Below are 22,248 nucleotides of genomic sequence, written 5' to 3' on the forward strand. Positions count from 1 at the left end.
AACTTTACTCCGTGCCATGAATAATATTTAATCATATCAAAGCATTCTGCTCTAAATAGGAATTGAGAATATCCGCCTGTATTCCACTCAACGAAAGTTTGAACTCAGTCGTAATTGAAGGCCTGATGAAGCTCAATGTTGCTGGCTGGCAAACGGACCACTGGATACCCTGTTACTCATTCCCTTTGTGCCCGAGTGCCTACTTCTGTTCTGAAAGATCCCTCTATTGCTGACACTGTGAAGAGGATCACACCAGCCGTTGCAATGCTAATTCCGTTGATAACATGTTCAATTCATTACGCGACGATTATTATAGTCAGGATGCACACATTTAAAGTAGGGGACGGGGGGTTCAAAACCAGCATCGAGGTCTTCCGCTGAAAACCCCCCTGGCTCTGAAATCGGGCCCATTACAGAGTCAGCCACCCGGCCCCAGGTCCCGGTAAGGGACGACCCATAAAGAGGGCACCAGAGGACAGAGAGCACATTGTGGGGCCCCACTCTTAACGCCCGCCCGCCCTCTCTCCTCCCCCCGCCAGACAGGAAGCAGAAGAGAGGTCAGGGAGGGAGGGAGAGTGGGGGGAGAGGGAGCCCACTTTGTCCTTAATCGACGCACTTGAAATACTTGGCACGGTATCCGAAATAAAAAGTGTTTGTGTGTGTGTCCGTAGAAGACAAAGTTTTACAAAGTGAAATGAGGCCAACCACCGCACATCCCAAACCCCTCTCACAGAAATCGGTGTGGAGAAGTCATGGAACATGTGTTAAGTATGTCAGACATGTATAAAACATGTGCCAACAATGTTGGCCTATAGATGGTAATCATCCTATAAAATCCATGTTATTTTTCATGGCCCACCACAACAGTGTGTCACCCTTGGTGCATGGGGGATTGACGTCAGCGCACAGCTGCCCCTGACAAGGCTCTCAACTAATTGCAGCTCTCATTGTTTGTTTATCATTTACTCTCGCCCTTAATGAGAAGCAAGGAGCCGATGAGGACTTGTTTGTCGGGGAGATGTGGGAACGATGGAGTCTCCCCACTAGTGAGTCGCAGGAAGCAGACAAAGACACTCTGATGGGACGCGGGCACCTCGCTCTCTGATAAATGGGCCCATAATTGTTGGCCCTCGTAGCCATTGTGTGTGTGCGTATGTGCATGTGTGCGTCTTTTTTGTTAATTTGTGTGGTTTGGTGAGAGAGAGAGAGAGAGAGGGACAGAGAGAGTAAATGAGGAATTATATCATTAAGGCTGAATGGTCGAGTGTGACACAGCTTCGTTTGTTGTGTGGAAAAGAGAAGACTAAAGCAACAAATAGAAAAAGCGTCTTTATTCATCATTCAAAGTGGCTCTTTTAATGTCTTCAACCCACAAAAACTTTTTAAATCTCGAATGTTTGAAGCCCATCACCACTTAAATTGAGATTTTGTTTTTAATGGAGTGTGAAAAGTAGGATGAAAACAGTCTTTGTTTATCAATCGAAAATACATTTTGTCCACTCACGATCATATACGGCCAAATATACTAACAAACACAAATGTTTCACAATAAACACTAATAGTCTTTCAATTGCCTTGCTGATGAGCTACTTTATTAACAAACTTCTCTTGGCATTTACTGCCAGCTGATTGACTCCATTATGCACATTTACACTTAGTGATCGGGTCATTATATTTATTTGTTTACTTTTATTGCTTCATTTACTTCAGGAGGATAATTTCAATGGGAGTCACAGAACTTATCAGACAGACAGGCAGGCAGGTAGACGGACAGTCAGACAGACAGAAGGTCAGACAGATATAATACATTAGATATAAGTGTAAATATAGATAAAGACATACAACCTGATACACATATAGAGAGATATAGAGGTCGAGACAGAGGGAGATCAACTTTGTATCATCACATCAAAAGGCTCCTAAACTTTGACCCTTACCCCCTGACCTCTCGTCTCAAGGGGCAAGGGTCGTCATGGCGTGCAGAGACATGGAGAGGGCGGAAGAGTCCAAGGAAGATATTCTGGCAGACACCGGCAATGAGAACATCACCATCCGTCGACTGGATCTCTCCGACACCAAGTCCATCAGAGCCTTCGCTGAGGTCACTAATCGAGGTGGGTTTAAAAAAGCAAAAACCTGCCCTTTGTACTTTTGATTGAAAGGTTTTGTTAATTCGTTCTGCACGGAACAATGGGCAGATGAGAATGCATTGGTGGGTAGGTTGAGCCGTGGGTGGATGGGGCTTTGTTCTTGAGACCTTCATGTTGAACGAAGAGTTTGGCTGGAGTGTAACTTTGGATGGAAGCGGTGACTGCACTGAAAGTTGCATAGTTCAAGTTAAATCTCCATATACATTCATTATTTTGTGTGTGTGTGTGTGTGTGTGTGTGTGTGTGTGTGTGTGTGTGTGTGTGTGTGTGTGTGTGTGTGTGTGTGTGTGTGTGTGTGTGTGTGTGTGTGTGTGTGTGTGTGTGTGTGTGTGTGTGTGTGTGTGTGTGTGTGTGCATGCATGCATGCATGCATACCTGTGTGTTTGTGTGTATGTGTGTGCATGCATACCTGTGTGTGTTTGGGTGTGTATGTGCCCACAGAGGAGAAGCAGGTGGACATCCTCATCAACAATGCAGGCATCATGATGTGTCCTTACTCTAAGACAACAGATGGCTTTGAGATGCAGCTGGGAGTCAACCATCTGGGTGAGAGACCACAGAGCATCTGGTGTTTCTTGTCCGTTGACATTTTGTAATATTATACTCTGGTACATTGATAAAAGGGAAACATGAACCCAACTGAAAATGTTTTTCCCCAGAATACGGCAAATAATTGTCATTGAATTCTTTTCAGAAAACACTAAAATGTGTTGATTTTGTTGAAGTTGTACAGAAGCGTCCTTCAACTATTATCACAATACAATTCATCCATATCTAATTGCAGTCCTTCAGCCCCGAGTATACCATAACTCGACCAAAGTTCAGACGCACATTTTTCGTGTGCACCATACACACCAATCATTTTTCATCATGCTTTGTGTTATGCCATGGGAAATACAAATGATTATATAACGGGAAGACCGAACAATGGACAGTTCTATAGGTGGAAACGGGCTCCTGTAGGTTTGAAGGTCCAACCACTATATGCACCCGGCCTGGCCTCTCAGTGCTTTAGGGTTTGTTTTGCCCCTGTTAGCTTTACACACTTTTAAATAAGTTTCCTGTCGCGGTCTGCCTGTGAGGTCTAATATTATTAAACCTAACATGCACTAGGCATTCACAGAGGCTCAAACTCTCACAACAACAGAACAGTGCAGGCAGACAGCAAGATTTAACACCTGATGAGAGAAGTTCAGTGGACTAGAAAATAAAGCCTTCATCGTGTTCACACCCAGTTAATAACTGGAGGATTGGAAGATGAGCTCATTCTCTGTCACCGACTTGAGGTCATTTGTAGGAATAATCACATCCAGTGTGTAGTGGCTCCACAACCACAGTGTGACTTGTTGGTTGTAATGGTTCTCCTTATAGGGTATGGAGGCCCCGGGTTCAAAGTCCTATCGGATTGGCTGCCATATTCTGTATGTAAAATGGCAACAGAAAAAAGTAAATAATCCCAAAGTTATTCGGGATGTACGAAAATAGTCTCTTAGTCTGTGTTTGACTTGCAGCCAGTCAACAGTTGTGGGTTAAAATCCCAATGTCTACCTATAGGCAATTGAGCAATGCCTACCTGCTCATTAACAGCATCTCGAAACGAACCATTTCACTTTAAATAGCAGTATAAATAGTCGGCTTAGTGACTTGGTAATACTTTATGATAAACGGACATTAATGAACCAATAAATAACATACAGTTATAAGCATTAACTATCACAGCTAACTAGTGTCAGTAATCATTGACTGACATGTTTTCTAATGGTGTTCATGTTAACTTAGGTATTCCTTTATAACCTAACCCTGCCCCTTGACCCTTATTGTAAAAAGTCACCAATAATCTAACAGTAGTAAAGAGTATGTTACACTATTGGATGACCTCTCACCCGGACATGCTCTTTAGGTCACTTCCTGTTGACCTACCTGCTCCTGGACCTGCTGAAGCGCTCGGCCCCGTCCCGGGTGGTGGTGGTGGCGTCGGTGGCCCACACCTGGACGGGTCTCAACCTGGAGGACATCAACAGCGAGAGGAGCTACGACACCATGAAGGCCTACGGGCAGAGCAAGCTGGCCAACGTGCTCTTCACCCGCTCCCTGGCCGCGCGCTTACAAGGTGAGGAAGTGAAGGGGGGGTCATGGCCTCGCTGTTGTGGTTCCAAAACTCTGGAACGATCCGCCTCAGCACATCAGAGAAGCCTCTTCTCTGTCTGGTTTCAAATGCTTCGTCAAGACCCATCTCTTCTCTTTGGCTTTTGACACTTAGGAAGACATTGAAGTTCGAATTGATCTTTTTATCTTTTTATCTTGTTTTTGTTTATTATGTTGTCCTGTTGAGCTGTTGTCCTTGTTTTGTATTTGCGATTTCTTTAACTTATTACTCTGTAAGGCACTTTGGTCACGATGGTTGTTTTAAAGGGCTTAACAAATAAAGTTGGATTGGATTGGAAGTGGAAGAAAACGTCCACGGAAATAGAAAAATGCATAGAGGGGATGCAGCAAAAGGGCTGTTATCCAACTATGTTGAAAAGTGGGCACATATTTAAAGGTGACATACTATACCACCAGGTGTGAGTGTGGTTAGCCGTTACAAGTCGTTTTGAAAATCTGCCTCTTCTGACATCACAGGTGGGCGTGTCCACCTAAATGTGTGCTGGATAGATCATTCTAGCAGCCTACCCAGTGGACTGTAGCAAAGGTTGCTCATCTATTCGTCATACATCTAGGTGGACGCGCCCACTTGGTGTCAGAAGAGGCCGATTTTCAAAACGGCTTGTAACGGCTAATCACACTCAAACCTGGTGGTATAGTATGCCATCTTTAAAACAACAAAGCTAAAGTTTGACAATCGATTGAGTTTTACTGGATGTAGGCAGGTCTGTATGCAGACAGGTATTCCTTCGACTCAATTCAAGTTTTACTAAAGTTAATTGTGATAGCATTTGACGGTGCGATTTCTATTAAATATGTACTCAATGCGAATTACCAAACCAATTGGACTGCAATGGGTAATGATGGTGGTGATGATGATGATGATGACGATGATGATGGTGATAAAGGTGCAATCCACATCCCAGCACCACAAACCCATTACACCGCCTACGAACCCAACTCCCCCCCCCCCCCCAAAGAAAGTCCTAACTTTTATTCAAATTAACCTGTCACTCAAAAATAAAATATTTTTTTTTATATAATTGTCATAGTTAGGACAGCAATTATAAATGCTGTAAGAGAAAGAAGACATTGTCTATTTCTTTAAGAATAAAAGAACAGAAAAGAAAGAAGATCCAATTGGCAGCCATTCTTCGGTTTGATGCTTCTGACTTAGCCGTGTGTGCCGGAGGTCCATTGTTGTAAAGTGTTCGGGTACAGCCCTGGTCCATTGACTCACAAATCATATGTCTCCATATGCTCAACACTTGCTTCCAAGAGAGCTCTCTTTCTTTTCTTCTCCCTTGACGCCTCTAATCTGGCCGACTATTCTTTCCAGCTGAGTAGGAAAGAAAAAGTTCACGGGTTCAAAGACATGTTGTTCCTTTCTTATTTACTCAGAAGAGTCTTGTCAGCAAATATGCATTCGATTTCCCGTCTGATATCCCCGTTAATCTATAACGCAAGGGCCATTGTTTGTGAGTGCTTGTTTGCACATGTTTGTGTGTGTGTCTTTTTGTGTGTGTGTGTGTGTGTTTGTGTGTGTGTGTGTGTTTGTTTGAACTTCCACGTGAAATACATAGACATTCAACATGAAACACACACGTGTGTGTGTGTGTGTGTGTGTGTGTGTGTTCTGCAGGTACCGGTGTGAGTGTGTTCTCTCTGCACCCTGGGGTGGTGCAGTCGGACCTGTGGCGACATCAGCACCGGTGCATCCAGGTGGCGGTGAAGCTCTTTGGCTGGTTCACCAAGACCCCCCTGGAGGGGGCCCAGACCACGCTGTACTGTGCCCTGGAGCCAGGCCTGGAGGGCCAGAGCGGGGGCTACTTCAGGTACACGCACACTTACACGTGCACACAAGCATGCACACAAGCATGCACACACGTAAACACACACAAATATATTGATGCGCACACACACACACACACACACACACACACACACACACACACACACACACACACACACACACACACACACACACACACACACACACACACACACACACACACACACACACACACACACACACACACACACACACCCCCCCCCCTTGGAAAAACTGGAATGGGACCTTGTAATTTAACACTTGGATGCACCTTGGCCAATCAGTGGCTGTTCCTCTATCCCGGCCGAATACAATAGTAAATTACCTCACTCATACCACCCAAAAGTGGAACCTGAGATAGCCTCTCTTGGCTTTCATCAATGGCCTTGATGTCAGTGTCGGATGGTTGTTTTCATCGTTGTTGGTGTCATTGTAGTTGTGGTTTTTTAATTTTGTTTTGAAGTCAGATTTGTTTTAGATGAAAGGGTTGTTGTTGTTGCTGAGCAGAAGTTTGTCATTGACATTGTGTGTGTGTGTGTGTGTGTGTGTGTGTGTGTGTGTGTGTGTGTGTGTGTGTGTGTGTGTGTGTGTGTGTGTGTGTGTGTGTGTGTGTGTGTGTGTGTGTGTGTGTGTGTGTGTGTGTGTGTGTGTGTGTGTGTGTGTGTGTCTGTGTCTGTGTCTGTGTCTGTGTCTGTGTGTGTGTGTGTGTGTGTGTGTGTGTGTCTGTGTGTGTGTGTGTGTGTGTGTGTGCATACACATGTGGGATGGTCATGCAGTGATTGTGAGTTTGTTTGTGTGGGTCATGCATGCATGGTGTGGTGTGTGTGTGTGTGTGTGTGTGTGAGGCATTCATGTTTTTTGGGGGGTTTGGATGGAAGGTTGAAGAAGGTGTGTGTGTGTGCATAATATATATTATATATGTTATAGCAATGTTTTTATATATATAATGTATGGCATCGAAAGATATAGTTATTTTAAATGTTAAAAATAAATGACATTTATTTATGTCAACATAAATAAATGTAGCTCGTACATCCCCCCATTCTAAAAAAAAAATATTCACACCAAAGCATGATTTATTTATTCACATGTACTAGATAAAAAAAATACACACATTTTAATGCACTGAGTTGTTCTTGTAAGACTTAGTCTCTGTATTGTGATTCCAGACATCTGGTCTAGGTACATATCATATACATCTGTATGTTTTTATATAGAAATAAAGACTAATTTTAACAGCATCATTCAGATTTGTGTCTGTCCATTCTTCTGCTTTTATGAATAGTTGTTATTTCAGGGATGCTTGTGTATTTTTTCAATGCATTGCCTCTAAATCTTGCACTGTATTGCAATTTATTGGAATTCATAAATGACCATAAGTCTGTTTGCCTGATTCATCCCGGCCTATTCACTGTATTTATCTCTCCGACCACAAGGTGGCAGACAACACATTCCAGTCCAAGTTTAAACAGGGGTAAATGTGCTACGGCGCATGCGTACGCTAAATCGACGTCAACCATTCTACATCAATAAGATTTGGAGAGCGACGTGGCTTTCAGTGTCTCCGTTTCTCCTGCAACCTTCGTTTTTCGGTCGAACAAACCCCCTAAACAAGTAAGTGAAGCTATTTAAAAAGACTGTGTATTGTGTATTATATCTACACGGCAGTGCCTTTGCTGGGTCCTAACCCCTTTAAACTAATCGTAGCAACTAATAAGACGTGTCCGCTATGCTAGTTCGCTTGAGTAGGAACAAATCACTAGTAGTCACTACTACTGAGCTGTTACTCACGAATGAAATGGTTAATCCGTTTAGAGATTGAGATTATATTTGTTTAATTAACATGTGATTGGTTAAAAAAAACAAGCTCTCCTGCCAGCTGCCTGTTGGTATTAGGGTTAGATGATAGCTGTGTCGGCTAGCCTAGCAGCTAGCCGTACTCCTCACAGACAACGTCAGCACTCGGGTCATCTTCAGCAGTGGTTCTGATCTGGCCTGAGGACCCACATGTGTCTTTAACGTTAGTGATTATGTCACGAACGATAAAGTACAAAATGTATCCAGAAATATAGCAGTATTCAATGATGCCATGTACCGTTTAAGAAACATGGAGCGAACCAAAAAGCTGCAACTTTTGGGGCTCAACTCAATAGACATTGAAACATGAATTGACATCGAAATATCCGTTAATCCATGGGTTTCTTTCTAGAGATAGGGTTTGGCGTATTCTCAAAATGAGCTAGTTTCGTCCCACCGGTTGATCTAAAACCTAAGCAGACTCTGCTTGACCTGTGTCCTTAATGATGACTCGCCCTGTTATAGACACCATGGACCAGATCATGCAGTTCGTGGAGCCCAGTCGGCAGTTCGTAAAAGACTCCATAAGACTGGTAAAGAGATGTACCAAACCAGACAGGAAAGGTAAGCAACTATTATTTTGCCTATTATGTTTCTTTTAATTGTCTGGTCAGTCCTTAGAACAGACTTTTAGCATTGAGACTATCAACAAAAAGGCTGGAGAAGGTCAAGATATTGTCTAATTATTGGTCTCTCGATTTGCTCTTCTTCCCTCTGTTAGAATTCCAGAAGATTGCCATGGCCACAGCTATTGGGTTTGCCATTATGGGATTCATCGGTTTCTTCGTCAAACTCATCCACATCCCCATCAACAACATCATCGTGTAAGTAGCCTTTAAAAACAACTCTCCATGTCCAAAGGGAAAAAAAGTTAATAGGATTATAATTTTTATTTGTTTCATGGTTGTGCTTATTATTCTTGATGTATCTATACAAAAAAATTTTTTTCACCAAATACTCCATTGTCTGTGGTGCTACAGGATAATAATAATACAGGCAGAAATATTGCCAAAAAAAAGAGAAGGTTTTAGTGATTTGAAACGGAAACCCTGGGCTGTTGGGACGACCATGAGGATAAATCTACCTATGGTTGAAAGTGCAGCGCTTTAAATAATAAATCCCATTGAACACACTGCCGCAACATCTCTGCGAGATGCAGTACCGTCTGCAGATATCAAGTCCAGGCGGGCAAACAGGAATACTACATAAAACGGTACATAGTACCTGGTATGCATTGTGCATCAACATTTACCACATATTTAACAATTTAACGCATTTAGCCTTTGACTTTCCTTGAAAGCCAATTTCATGTTGTTGCTTGTGTTGCAGCCTTATGCGACACATCAGCTGAATGTCAAACAATGTCGTATAAATAAGACATGAGGACTGTATGGAATCACTTGAATCTTTCACTTATACCATACATATTTTACAAAGCAAAAAACATGGTCTCAGCAGTTGGGTCACATGAAAAACTTTTATTGGGTATAGGTAATTCGTTGATAATCCATATATAATCAGTTCATTACCTGATTAATAGTATGTTTTAGCAACATTGATAGTGTTCTAGGCCTTTACCGATGATTATAATCTACACCAGTTAATTTTGTGTTGTTCACCAATGCTTATTATTTAGTATTAAACATGTGCACTCATTTTCGGTGTGAGGTCTCCTGTCAAATATTAACAAACACTGTTTCTTTATTCATCTAGGGGCGGCTAAACGGAGTATGTCCAAACAGAACTAGACCGGATGGAACTGAGAAAGAAGACCACGTGTTAGGGGGGGGGGGAGGGGGGGGGGGGGGGGAGGATTTTGGGGGACTTCACAGGATGTCATTTCTACATTCAGTGTGCAATATTTGTACTTGGCTCTGTTTAATAAAATCATAGAAACCCAAAGGCTGTGTTTTCCTCTCATTCTTCTTTGTTCAGTCGTTACAAGTTTCTTTCTTATGTTCTTCAAAGGCACTACAGTCTCTCTCAAATTCTACTTGCATGAAATACTCGAAGGCTCCTGTGGGTGCAGGGCTGGTACCGTGGAAAAGGCACATTATAGTATGATACAAAAGAGAGCTCACAGTTATGCACTTGGATAGGCAACATGGGTCCTCTTCTTTTGAATACATAGTTGTGAATTATAATGAACAATGAGTAACAGTGAATTTTCAACCACCACAATTGCTCTAAAATCACTCAACAGTGCTGTGAATTATCAACATTGCTTTAACATTGCATTTCAAACCACCATAAATTGTTAAAAAAATCACTAACTTTGCTGTCATTGCATCTTCAGAGATTAGGATTTGGCAACGACCCTGATTAGAAATTTCAGCAAACAACGTTGGTCCTGATTGGCTGGGTATGGACCAGGAACGCTGGCATGTCATTCCCTGTCCTGGCCGATGCCCATGCTCCACAGCAGTGGCTGGTCCGTTGTCACGGTCACTGGCCTCCTGGGGTGTCCTGGGGGGACTGGCTCGTAGGTATTGGAGGTGCTCACCAGCGTCCCAAACTGCAGGACCTGGTCGTCTGGACAAGGGAGGAATTAGATGCCTGAGGACTGGACACACGCTTTGTAGTCTACATCACAGAAATAGGTCTCATCACAAACTGCTAGTTAGGCAATACTATTAGATATTTTTGGGGTTATCCATAGACCTTGTCTTGTGGTGGCGTTTTTGGTCACATAGGAATTACAATCATTTGTTTAAATCTTAGAAAGGTTGTGTGCTGGAAGCCCAATGTCGGCGTCCAGGTCCATTACGTAAGTAATGTCCTAGGAAAACTGGACATTAGAGTGGGAATAAACGCAGTAGGCAAGGGCTGGTTGATTGGTCAACTTGGATTTTGAGAACTCAAAGGCATGGAAGATGTCCCTATGTTATTTCTAATATAAAAAAAAGTTTTACCCCCTACAACCACACAGCAACATTCTTCCTTAAACATATCTAAAGACTTTGTCCTAAAAAAAACCTCAGGTGCCAACCGAAAACCCCTTTGAAAGTCGATCTGGTGACCAGTGACCACTAAGTATTCTAGGTAATCCACTCAATACCACAAGCCCGTTTCAGCTTTGAGTTCAGGGAGGAAACCTGAATACTAAAGTGTGCCGAGCTGGAGTGTTTACCGCTGCTCCACAGTAAGACCAGACACCAGAGCACCAACAAATCCCCCTGAATCGTGAACCCCTTCAGCCTCTGCCAACACAGATGGCCGGGTCGCATGAGTCACTCTTGCCTTTTTTGTGTGGTCCCCTTTTATCGTGATAAGGAGCAAAGTGCAGCCGAATCTTCAAGGTGACTTGAAAAAATTCGGAATCAAAAGAGTCCGACCGCTCGGCCCTTGAGAGCAAATTTTAGGAGATGAGAACTGAAATTGGTTCTTGATCATTGCTAATGATTGGGGATCCAATACATTTTTCGTACACAAAGGTTCATATTTACATTGGCAAAGCTTAAACACTGTCCTCTAGTGATCAAACGGAAGAATGCACATTTATTTACACATTAACTACAGAGGCCTGGGTCAATGCAGGCCAAATTGAGGCATCTATGAGGACAGGGGGTGGCATGGATTTGTTCTCTCGCTTTTGCCGGTCGATTATAATGAAACTAACAAAGGAAAAAGGCAAATGTTTGAATGAACGTACAAAAACAGCCTTTCACAAAGACCCAAGTGTTGATTTGTTACGCATAGCTATGCGTTTTCCTTCCAAATTGTCAACCGATGATGACAAATAGAACACCCTGCTTAAATAATCGACCGACACGTCATGAGACAACCAGGCACTCCGTACAACGTAACAAAACTGATTCAAATGAAGGCAAAAAGAATAAAATGTTTCTAATCAAGGCATAGTGAGAGAGGGATATTGATGTTTGAGTTCAGGGCTGAATACGGTCCCACGTTCCTGCAACGCAATGACCACGCAGACGCTTCGACGCAGACGCTAGTGAACGTTTATGGTTCTGCGTCGGGGTTTAGTAAGCGGACCAATCGCAGCCCTAGCTGCAGCGTCGCCTCGACGCAAGGTTACGATTTTTGGGAGGCGCACGTCCGGGCCTTGCGGTGGACGCAAGGTGGGTCCGCAAGGACGTAAGGGGTCCGTAACCCCCTTGCGTTGCGTGAACGTGGAACCATAAAGAGCCCTTTAGAGCGTTGTGTTGTGTGAATTATTCATTAGCATTTTTACATTTGAATTATTATGATCTTTTTTTCCTAACTACTTCTCAGTCTGCTCAGGTGGGCATTGTCTTAAAGGCATTGAAGTAATAAAGTGCATTTATTGAAATAAGCAAATTCTACCAAGTTTATTCCATAACTTCTGTCAACGAGAGCAGAGTACTAAGAAGTAAATGATTTGTGTACGCGTGAACTTGAAGTGGTTCTCCCTCGGGGCCTAAAATAATTGGAAGGATCTTGAAACCTGATTTAGAAAAACACCCAGGATCAAACACCTGATGTGTTTCCCACCACAGTCAAACCTTATTATAATTGCGCTGTCTGGACGTCCTTTATAAAATGACAAATCACCCATGACTGGAGCAACAATACGAAAGTTATTAATGAATATGCATGAAACAGTATTACAAAAGAAAGTAAAAAAAAAAAAAAAAAAAACTGTTATTTCTCTGCTGCCTTTATGCGGTCACAGAGTAAATCGGTCGGCTACGGATGCCTGCGTGGACATCAAAGACGGCTTCAAAGACTGTCAAACCCACCATGATGTAAAAAGGGCTACCCCAAACCAAAGAAATAAAAACCGAGTTGCTTCACAGAGTTTGAGTTTGCTTCATGGACACTTTACTACAGAGAGAGAGTGAGAGTGACTGAGAGGGAACAGCGGTTTCCAGACTTTTTAAGAAATTAGGAGTGTCAAACTGTGCAAAAGTAGTGCCCTTGAGTCCTTCACCCCAGGGTGCCTTTGTCTTCTCGCCCCGTACCCCGCCATGTGGGATGGGGGTTATTTGTTCCACACATAACCTCTGATTTGTGTTGGTGTGTGTGTGTGTGTGGGTGTTTGCGTGTGCATCTTTACTTGTATCGCTAGCTTTGGGAAGCGTTAAAAGCGAAGCAAAGGTGCCCGTTATAATAATTCAAATTTATAATTGATCTCTTGTCATGTTAAAACCAATTTCTCTTTGAGGCTGTCAGAGGAAGTATGGGATGCACAACACGGCTAAATGGCATATTTGACATTGTAGTTCTGGGGTCGTAATTAATATTTGTCTTTGCGCTAATTGCCTTCACTAGACTGGATAATCACCGTCATTTGGGATTAAATATGACAGGCAATCTATTTGTTGATCTCAGGTAAAAAAAAATGACCAGCTGGGTATTACAGTAAAACCGCGCAATGTAATTCCCTGTAATCCAAGTTTTTTTTATAAAATATGAAGACTTTTGGTTTTTAAAGCCTCACTGCCACATTGTTCTGTTTAGGTATACTATAGTGTACTTATGTGCTTATGGTCAGGGTCAGTACTGACCTCACACAGAGGGGGCGGTGTTGAGGTGCTCATTAGCTGTAAATAGCAGCAGCTGAGGGCAGGTGGGTGTCAGAAAGTGAGACTCAGGGGTTGAGGGTCTCTGGAGGCGGCTCTCTGCAGGTGAGACTCTGAGTTTGCAGTTTACGAATTAGAGCAGGACGCACGGTTTTTGTTTAAGTCACTTCTATGAGAGAACTTTTGGGTTGAAACACTGTGCACTGGGGAAACTGAACGACGGGATTCAAAGCTAGGGCTGGTCACCTGGAGACGAGGTGCCGGTGTGGCGCGTCACGGAGGGATCTGTTCGCCTACGGTGGCTGTGGACCTGCGGTGAGTACCTCACACCTAACCCCCTGGATAGGTACGATTGCACTCACCCAGGGAACATTTAGGAACATGCTTCAAGTTTGACGCACCACGTTGGGACAGACATTAGGTCACGGGCTGTCGGCCCAGATTCATAACGAGGGCGGTAGTTCTAGGGTGTACCTTGAGAGGAAACTAACAAATGAGGGTTGATATAGAATAGGTATAGAATTAAGAATAGGCGTATAAGGCAAAATGTTTAAGCAAACGTCTAATATTAGTGTAATAGAGATAGAACAGCAAGAAATACAAGAAATACATGTTTGTTGGCACACGTAGGATATTACAAATTTTTTTCTTGCTTCTCAAAGTCTGCAATGCTCATCCTGACCACCAGTGGCAGCAAAGCACCAATAATACAAAGAAACACAAATTGTGAATTGCACTGAAAACAATGTGGAGTATGAGGGGAGCCATGGTTTTGCAGTCTGCCTCCCACATTGCATCTCTTCCTTCTGTTCTCCCTCGAACACACACAGACACACATGCACCAAAAACACACACGCACCAACACACACCCATGCGAACAAGCCATGCGCACGCACACATACAGACACATATGAATATTCTTCACCAGGCACAACAGGCTTTCACACGGCTTCATTAGTAATCCCCTCCTCAAAGCTGATACCGATCGATGTTGCCCCCCTTCCCCCCTCCCCTTCTCCCCCCCCCCCCCCCGTTGCCGAGGGGACCGAATGAGCGTCACACCCTCTAGTGATAACAAAGGAGATGTTTGCCGCCTGTAATTGCATTTCCAGCACCACGGCCGAGAGGGCCCGTCAACCGCAAGTAGGCCGTATTTACCCAACAAATTACCCCAGAGAAGGGGGGCTCGCAGTGAGGGGGGGGGGGGGAGTAAGTGGAGGTAGGTAGATGGGGGGGGGGCATGTACAGGCTCAGAGGCTAATGGTAAAATTGGACAGGTAGAGAAAGAACGATGAAAGAAAGAAAATGAAAATAGCTGTTGGGTTGCGGTGTCTTGTCAGGTATTGTAAAATCAAATAAATGGAGTGGTACGGTGGGACGTAGCAACCGCTGAAATAAAACCACGTGAGAGGGTTCCTTGTCTTCAGCGGAAAATTCAAACTTTGAATGAAAATAGGAAGGGAAAGAAAACACAATAAACCACAATCCCGTTCTCACCGTGAACATTAGTAGGGCCTCCCAGAATCGGTGCTTGTGTGGAGAGAGTGGCTGAGAGGGGTTAAGGGAAACGGAAGGAGAGACGACCGGTATACCGGACCATAATGAGGTTTGCTTTGAGGCCCGTCGGACAACACAGATGTTAACTCTGAAATCCACTCCTGGGAATGTCTCATCTTTATGAATAAGCTTCAGTGAATAAATGATAAGCCTCATTTTTTGGGCAGTGCGGGGTGGGTCGAGGCAAACATTTAGGCAGGTGCACTCTCCAAGTCATGCATCGGCTCCAGTACTTATGCTCGCCAGTTTTGCGGGGCCGTGGAAAAATAAGTTTCTTCCTGCCTTCACTTCCCGGACTTTGCACGTCCGTCATGAAAAGTACAGCAGACAGAAACTTTAAAGCTGTATTAGTCTCTTCAGATGCACACAAACAAACACACACACACACACACAGTGGAAGCCTATCATGGGCGGTGCCAATACGCAGCTGTCAACGTTGCAGAGTTATTACTGATAAGTGGTTTGGACGAGGCTGTCTTGGAGTTGGTAATAAACAACATCTGAACACATAAATGCTTTGGAAAACTGGAGATTCATCAAGCAGTCTCATCCAAAGGGTCTAAATTGTGCTTTCACCATCTGGCCTTTTTTTTGGGAGGTATGAAGGAATGGACTTAGGGATCACTGAATGCATGTGTTCACTAAGGAAAACATTCATCTATGCATGGATGAACTAAGGAACAGAGGAACTAAGGAATTAATGAATGAATGCAAAGAACAAATGAATGAAGGAATGAACAAACTAAGGATAATTTAATGAATTTATAAACAACCAAGGAACGAATGTGTGAATTCACTAGTCGCCAAATGAACGGGCGATCAAAAGGAAGGAAGAAAGGAAATGACACCATAAACGCGTTGGCAGCGTTCATTACGAGACACAGCAGGTGTCTTGAGTTAATCTGTTTCATGACACCGGGGGTGTGTGATGTAGGAACAGTGTCCCGGTTGACATTCACCTTTTTATGAAACAGCTATTTATTGGCCAGTGAGCCAGGCCTAGCGGCGCGGGCCGAGCAAACGTTGGCCCCATCTGCTGGGCGGTGATAGGCTGTTCCCATTAAATGTTTATGGAGCTAGTGGCTAGGGGCTGTTGTCCGTGCAATCAAGGCTCTCCAATCACCGCTCTGCCGCGGCTTAACCTCTAGGTGTCTGGGTACGGGTGGACCTGACCTTGTAAAGGAGCACTGCGTGGAGAGAGCGAGAGAGAGAACGAGAGGGAGTGAGAGAGGGGTAACAAAGAAGACAAACTACATTGCAAACCGGGGTCACGGCGTAATGTGGTTTTGACAGAGAGGGAGAGAAAGAGAGAGGGGTGACGAAAAACACGAACTATCCTAGAGTGTTCTGATAAGTGGTTCCACTCGAGGTGAAAGGGTTGCGTAGAGGTGCTGGTTCACTGGCGGGACATGTTTGACGTGTTCCTAGCGCAGATGAAAAACTTGAGGTTACTTAAACGACCCATGTCTGGTGGGGAAAACGCAGGATCATGCAGAACGAGCGAGGCCGTGTCTTTGTGTGTGTGTGTGTGTGTGTGTGTGTGTGTGTGTGTGTGTGTGTGTGTGTGTGTGTGTGTGTGTGTGTGTGTGTGTGTGTGTGTGTCTCCTGGTCCCCCTCTGCGGAACATGAGAGGTTCACATCAGGGTTTCCGTTTCATTTCCCCCTCCCCCCTTGGCTCACATGCGGGTGATGCGTGTGATGTCAGGCATCTGAGGGTTCATAAATAAAGCGATAAAAAGGTAGTTTTCCTCGCCACTGACACAGTATACACTGTGTTCATTTACTCTGTCTGGGGCGTCCTGGTGAGGATTAGGGTGAGGCAGAAGGGCAGAGAGAGAGAGAGAGAGAGGGGCAGAGAGACAGAGGGAGAGAGGCAGTTATAAAGTGAGCGAGCGATAAGGAGAGAGGGAGCGAAGGAGAAAGATGAAGATTGAATAAGAGGGAGGGATGAAAAAGGTGAAGTCGAGTGCACGGAGGGATGGGGCGTGATGCCCGGGCGTAGCGAGACAGAGTAGGTGGAGGCGAAGGGTGCACAAGAGAGAGAGGGTGCACGAGCGAGAAGTCGAGAGGTCAAGAGAAAAAAGACAGAACAGACAGAACAGATATATTTGTCTCCCCGAGCTCACCGTGGAAAGTACAAGACGGGAGATATTAAAGCGTCAGCGAGGGGGCGGACAGCGAGTGCAGGGCAGCATGAAGGAGGGTGGAGGAGAGGAGGGCGTCTGGGGAGACGGAGGAGTGGGGAGGAGGAGCAGGAGAGGAGGCGGAGGGTGGACGAGGGGAGACGGGGACAGGAGCAGCTGAGGACGAGGTGAGGATGGCGAGACTGAGACACAGAAGAGGAGAAGGAGGAGGGGAAGTTGGAGGGGATGGGTCGATGGAGGAGGAGGAGGAGGAAGAGGAGGATGGGGTGAGAAGGACGAGACACAGGAGAGGAGGAGGAAGTGGGAAGGAGTTAGGAGGAGGAGGAGCAGGAGAGGAAGAGGAGGGGAAGGAGGAAGGGGATGGGTCGTTGGAGGAGGAGGAGGAAGAGGAGGATGGGGTGAGAAGTACGAGACAAAGGAGAGGAGGATTCAGTTGGATAGGAGGAGGAGGAGGAGGAGGAGCGAGAAAGCCAAGGGAGAATGGGGGTTGGATGCCCCGATTGCCTCTGAAGGGGGCATGGAGATGGAAGGGCGGAGGGAGAAAAGGGAGAGGTTATGCGGACCACTTGCGGGGACGGTGGTTGGGACCTGCGCCGACGAGATCCATGAGCAGATACATCCGTCTGCCGCACCGCCAGATCAAGTACTCCTCCCTCCCTAACTTGCTCCAACAGAAATTATGAACAAAACATCTGTGGTATAAAACATTGCATATTCTGCCCGAGTAATAAAGGCTAAGTGTGTGTGTGTGTGTGTGTGTGTGTGTGTGTGTGTGTGTGTGTGTGTGTGTGTGTGTGTGTGTGTGTGTGTGTGTGTGTGTGTGTGTGTGTGTGTGTGTGTGTGTGTGTGTGTGTGTGATTCTATTTTTAGATTAGGCACAAGAGAATCTTAAATAATTTATACTGAAATGAAGTCTATGAAGTCTATATATCTGTTTTTCGCTGTGAAATATTCATCTACATTAAATTACAATTGTTTTTATATAGACAGTTAGCAATTTTCGACAGGGCACTGTTGTATTGAGTTGGCATGGACTTTATGACTTCAATTGGATCAGAATGTGGAAGTTTGATATTTGGATTTAAATTCATCATTAACTTTCATTACATCCCTCTAAGCCTTCTTGATAGGACAATTGCTTATTAACATCATAGTTCCTGTTACACCTCATTTTTTCATGTGTAAATTAGTATTTCTAACTAAAATATAATGATGTGTACCCTGTCAAGTCCTTGTGCCATTTTGGAGGCTTTCTATTTCACAGGGACACGCATAAAAACATTGTACAATTTTTAGAGAGAGATTGATGCAAATGCAAGGCAAGTTTATTCATATCGGGGGATTGTCACATCACAATGACCGCCTCCATTTAGGAGGCATAGGAGCATTGCATTGTTAGTTATGATGGTTATTTGACCACTGTTTGCTAATTAAACAGGAATGATTTCTCATTACAGGGAGACATTGTAGCGTTAGAAACTTCCCCAGTGTTTCTCAGGGGAGAAGTGGCTAAACAAAGTTTTTATTAGCTTAGGATATGGTGTATTTAGTTGATTAAGGGTTTCACTATTGTACAACTCTCTTGAGGACCCATTATGCGGCAACATTGCCAGAAAAAATATCCCATGATGCATTGTGATGTGGAAGCAGTATTCAAACACAAGACTATTCACAGGACTTAAAGTAGGAAGAAATCACAATACATTAATTAGACAATCAGAGAGAGAGAGAGAGAGAGAGAGAGAGAGAGAGAGAGAGAGAGAGAGAGAGAGAGAGAGAGAGAGAGAGAGAGAGAGAGAGAGAGAGAGAGAGAGAGAGAGAGAGAGAGAGAGAGAGAGAGAGAGAGAGAGAGAGAGAGAGAGAGAGCGCGCGCGCGCCAGAACAGGAGTGAGCGGGAGAGGGGGGTGGGGGTGGTTTGAGGTAGTGGTGGGCGAGGCTGCCCTCTGGAGCACTTGAGTGGGCTTTGACACATCATACTGAACGAGGATCCCTTGCTTACAGTCTCCCTCTTCACAAGCCAGACAGCCATTGTCCTTGATCTGTACAACTGTCTGTCTCTCTCTATAACTATCTTTTTGTCACTTTTGCACCCAGCCAAACTCATGCACAATTGCACACAAAACACACACACACACATGCAGGCAGGCCCAATCAGAGGCATACAGACACAAGCATACAGTAAGGCAGAAGCACACACACACACACACACACACACACACACACACACACACACACACACACACACACACACACACACACACACACACACACACACACACACACACACACACACACACACACACACACACAGTAACAGACCCACAGGCTCTGAGGGGACACCTATGACAGGTTGTCCATTTTTCTTTGTTATGGTCTGTGTTAAGTCACAAACATAGTGATGCAGCGAAATATAACAACACACACACACACACACACACACACACACACACACACACACACACACACACACACACACACACACACACACACACACACACACACACACACACACACACACACACACACACACACACACACACACACACACACAGTAGTACTGCTGTTTTGGGGAATAACCTGCCAAGGAGAAAATCAGAGGACATTGTTGTGTAAATGCGCATCCCTCGACACCCAAAAGCACTGAGCAAAGAAAAAAGTGTGGAATGCAGAAGCAAATCCAGCTGATGGAAATGTGCGCGGGCGCGTGTCCGATTAAACAGTGCTGACTTCCGATTCTGCGGTATCAATTATTTGGAAATTAATTAGCCGATATTTCAAGTAAGGGCTCGCCTCCAAATCCTAATCCCTGTCGCCATGTGACTGCGCTGGTAGACGGCTGAAACCACATCAACCCCGCATCAACAAGTGGCGGATTACTGACGGAGTCCAACAGCTCATGCAGCTTACGTCCAAGACACGGCAGAGGCAGTGACAGACCAGCACTGTTCACATACAAACACACAAACATACAAACACACACTCACGCATACTCTTATGAACGAAGAGTGAACTCACATGTGCATTTTTACGCACACTTGAATAAACGTACACACGGACATGGACACATACATTCTCATAGGCCTGCAAAGACACACACACACACACACACACACACACACACACACACACACACACACACACACACACACACACACACACACACACACACACACACACACACACACACACACACACACACACACACACACACACACACACACACACACCCTTAAACTTATTGACTTTTACAGGTGCCCTTACGCACTCATTTGCTGTTTAACGTACCGCAATGGAAACCCGGAACCAGCTATTAAGCAACTGCTGCGGAAGACAGACAATAAACAAAGGCGTAAACTATCTAACAACTGGCAATTAAACACAAATATTTGTCAAATAAATAGTCATGCAAATGAAGGAAGGAATTAGTGTCATTGTTTCATTCACCCAATCGTCGCCTCCCAAAACCAGTCATTATCGCGGTAATTGCGTTAACTTTGAAGAAACAACAATAACATTGTGTGCGTATCTGCTTTGAATTTGCAGCTATTATCTTGAATCGCAACGCTCATGAGTGCCCAGTGACATTAATACATTTAACGGCAAACATGGACACAGTCACTAGTAGCAAAAGGGACAAGCACAGCTACACTGCATAATACAAGATTGAAATCAAGCAGTTTTTGTTTCAAAATGATTATTATTATTATATATAAAAAAATAATCTGGAAAGAAAAGCTTTCTTCAGCCGGTCCTCGTGTGAAAACGAGTCGCTGTGTGTCGCTCTAGAGAGAACGCTCAGGCAGAAACACAAAGGCCCATTTCAACACACTCACCATTCAACCTGACAGCATGGTACCCTTTTGTTCTGGATTGGCAGCGATCTCAGAGTCAGCCTCCTCGCACACACACACACACACACACACACACACACACACACACACACACACACACACACACACACACACACACACACACACACACACACACACACACACACACACACACACACACACACACACACTCGTTGTTGCAGTTTTGAGTTCCCTTGTGTGTGCGTGTACGCAAATCACACACACACACACAGGTGAGCCGCTCAAAACCGATTCATTGTCTAAACGAATCAAGCAACAAAAACAAACAAAGCTGTGTCCCCCCCTGTGTGTGTGTGGGGGGGGGGGGGGGGGGGGGCTAAACACTGGGGGGGGGAACATGAGTGACGGCGCCCGCATACACCGTGGCCGTTAGCCCCGCCGTCAAACTATGTGGAGCGCTTTTTGCGGATGGCGTCTGGCATTACGACCCACTTCATCATCAGCGGAGGGGCCCCCGCGCTCTGCTCCTTCAAGCTCGCTTTGCATGATAGATAGCCCACAACACCCCCCCCCCCCCCCCCCCTACCATCCCGCCCCGCTGCCCCCCTCCTCACCACTGAACCAGCAACGATCACAGAAGCAACAGGCGCGCTCTGGATGGATTCGGGGGATGGAAGAGGCGCCGTGCCGGGGAAGGGGACGGCGGAATAGCGCTCCCTGAAAGTGACAGCACGTTCCGCCGGCGGGCAGGTGTTTAGATGTGTCAAACGTTTTTTTGAACCGAACACCGATCTTTTCAAAGGGCTTCGGTCACCGCGTTGCCGCAATCCCAGTCACTAAGGATCACGCGGTCACCTACTGTACGTATGATAGGTGTGTGTGTTTATGTGTGCGTCGGTTCCCCTTCCTTTTGAACACGCGATGGGAGAATCCCGATAGCGACCGGCTGCTGCATCAGATCCCATCGGTCGTCTCTTGGAATCTTTGCGCTGGCAAGCAATCTCCCACATGAGCAGACATGAAACGGGTCCGTTCTTTGAAGAGCGACCAGAGGGCCCCTTACCCATACAAATGTGCTAGCCTGGCTTTGGCTTGAGTCTGGGGCACTGTGGGGCAGCCTGGCCTGGCTTGGGTTTCCATCTCCATAACAACAGGGCTCCCCCGTGTGAAGGTGTGGCGTTAACTGATGACACGCTTGTTTTGGAGTCGATCGCGTTTGAGAAGCGGCGCCCTCTTTTCAGACTG

At 45.1% G+C, this 22,248-nt stretch overlaps 3 protein-coding genes across 3 annotated transcripts in view; 2 read left to right on the forward strand and 1 right to left on the reverse strand.

The window, feature by feature from the left end:
• LOC132452354 (retinol dehydrogenase 12-like) overlaps positions 1-6,851 on the forward strand; it is an 8,262-nt gene extending 1,411 nt beyond the window's left edge. The window contains exons 3-6 of the mRNA XM_060044931.1: positions 1,959-2,114; positions 2,592-2,696; positions 4,051-4,260; positions 5,938-6,851. Coding sequence (XP_059900914.1) covers positions 1,959-2,114; positions 2,592-2,696; positions 4,051-4,260; positions 5,938-6,443 — 977 coding nt within the window. The 3' untranslated portion in view covers positions 6,444-6,851. The remainder of the gene's footprint in view (positions 1-1,958; positions 2,115-2,591; positions 2,697-4,050; positions 4,261-5,937) is intronic.
• A 729-nt stretch (positions 6,852-7,580) lies between these two features.
• Positions 7,581-9,885, forward strand: sec61g (SEC61 translocon subunit gamma). The gene is made up of 4 exons (XM_060045667.1): positions 7,581-7,740; positions 8,449-8,547; positions 8,705-8,807; positions 9,697-9,885. The coding sequence occupies exons 2-4, from the start codon at positions 8,454-8,456 to the stop codon at positions 9,704-9,706; spliced, it is 207 nt and encodes a 68-aa protein (XP_059901650.1). The 5' UTR covers positions 7,581-7,740; positions 8,449-8,453; the 3' UTR covers positions 9,707-9,885.
• tpk1 (thiamin pyrophosphokinase 1) overlaps positions 9,442-22,248 on the reverse strand; it is a 41,052-nt gene continuing 28,245 nt past the window's right edge. The window contains 1 exon segment of the mRNA XM_060045778.1: positions 9,442-10,515. Coding sequence (XP_059901761.1) covers positions 10,370-10,515 — 146 coding nt within the window. The 3' untranslated portion in view covers positions 9,442-10,369.

Source organism: Gadus macrocephalus, chromosome 23, assembly GCF_031168955.1.
Source record: "Gadus macrocephalus chromosome 23, ASM3116895v1".
NCBI lineage: Eukaryota > Metazoa > Chordata > Actinopteri > Gadiformes > Gadidae > Gadus > Gadus macrocephalus.

Coding starts and splice junctions, on each gene's coding strand:
- sec61g (XM_060045667.1), top strand. CDS start 8,454: ATGGACCAGATCATGCAGTTCGTGGAGCCCAGTCGGCAGTTCGTAAAA. Junction 8,548..8,704: donor TACCAAACCAGACAGGAAAG/GTAAGCAACTAT, acceptor TCCCTCTGTTAG/AATTCCAGAAGATTGCCATG.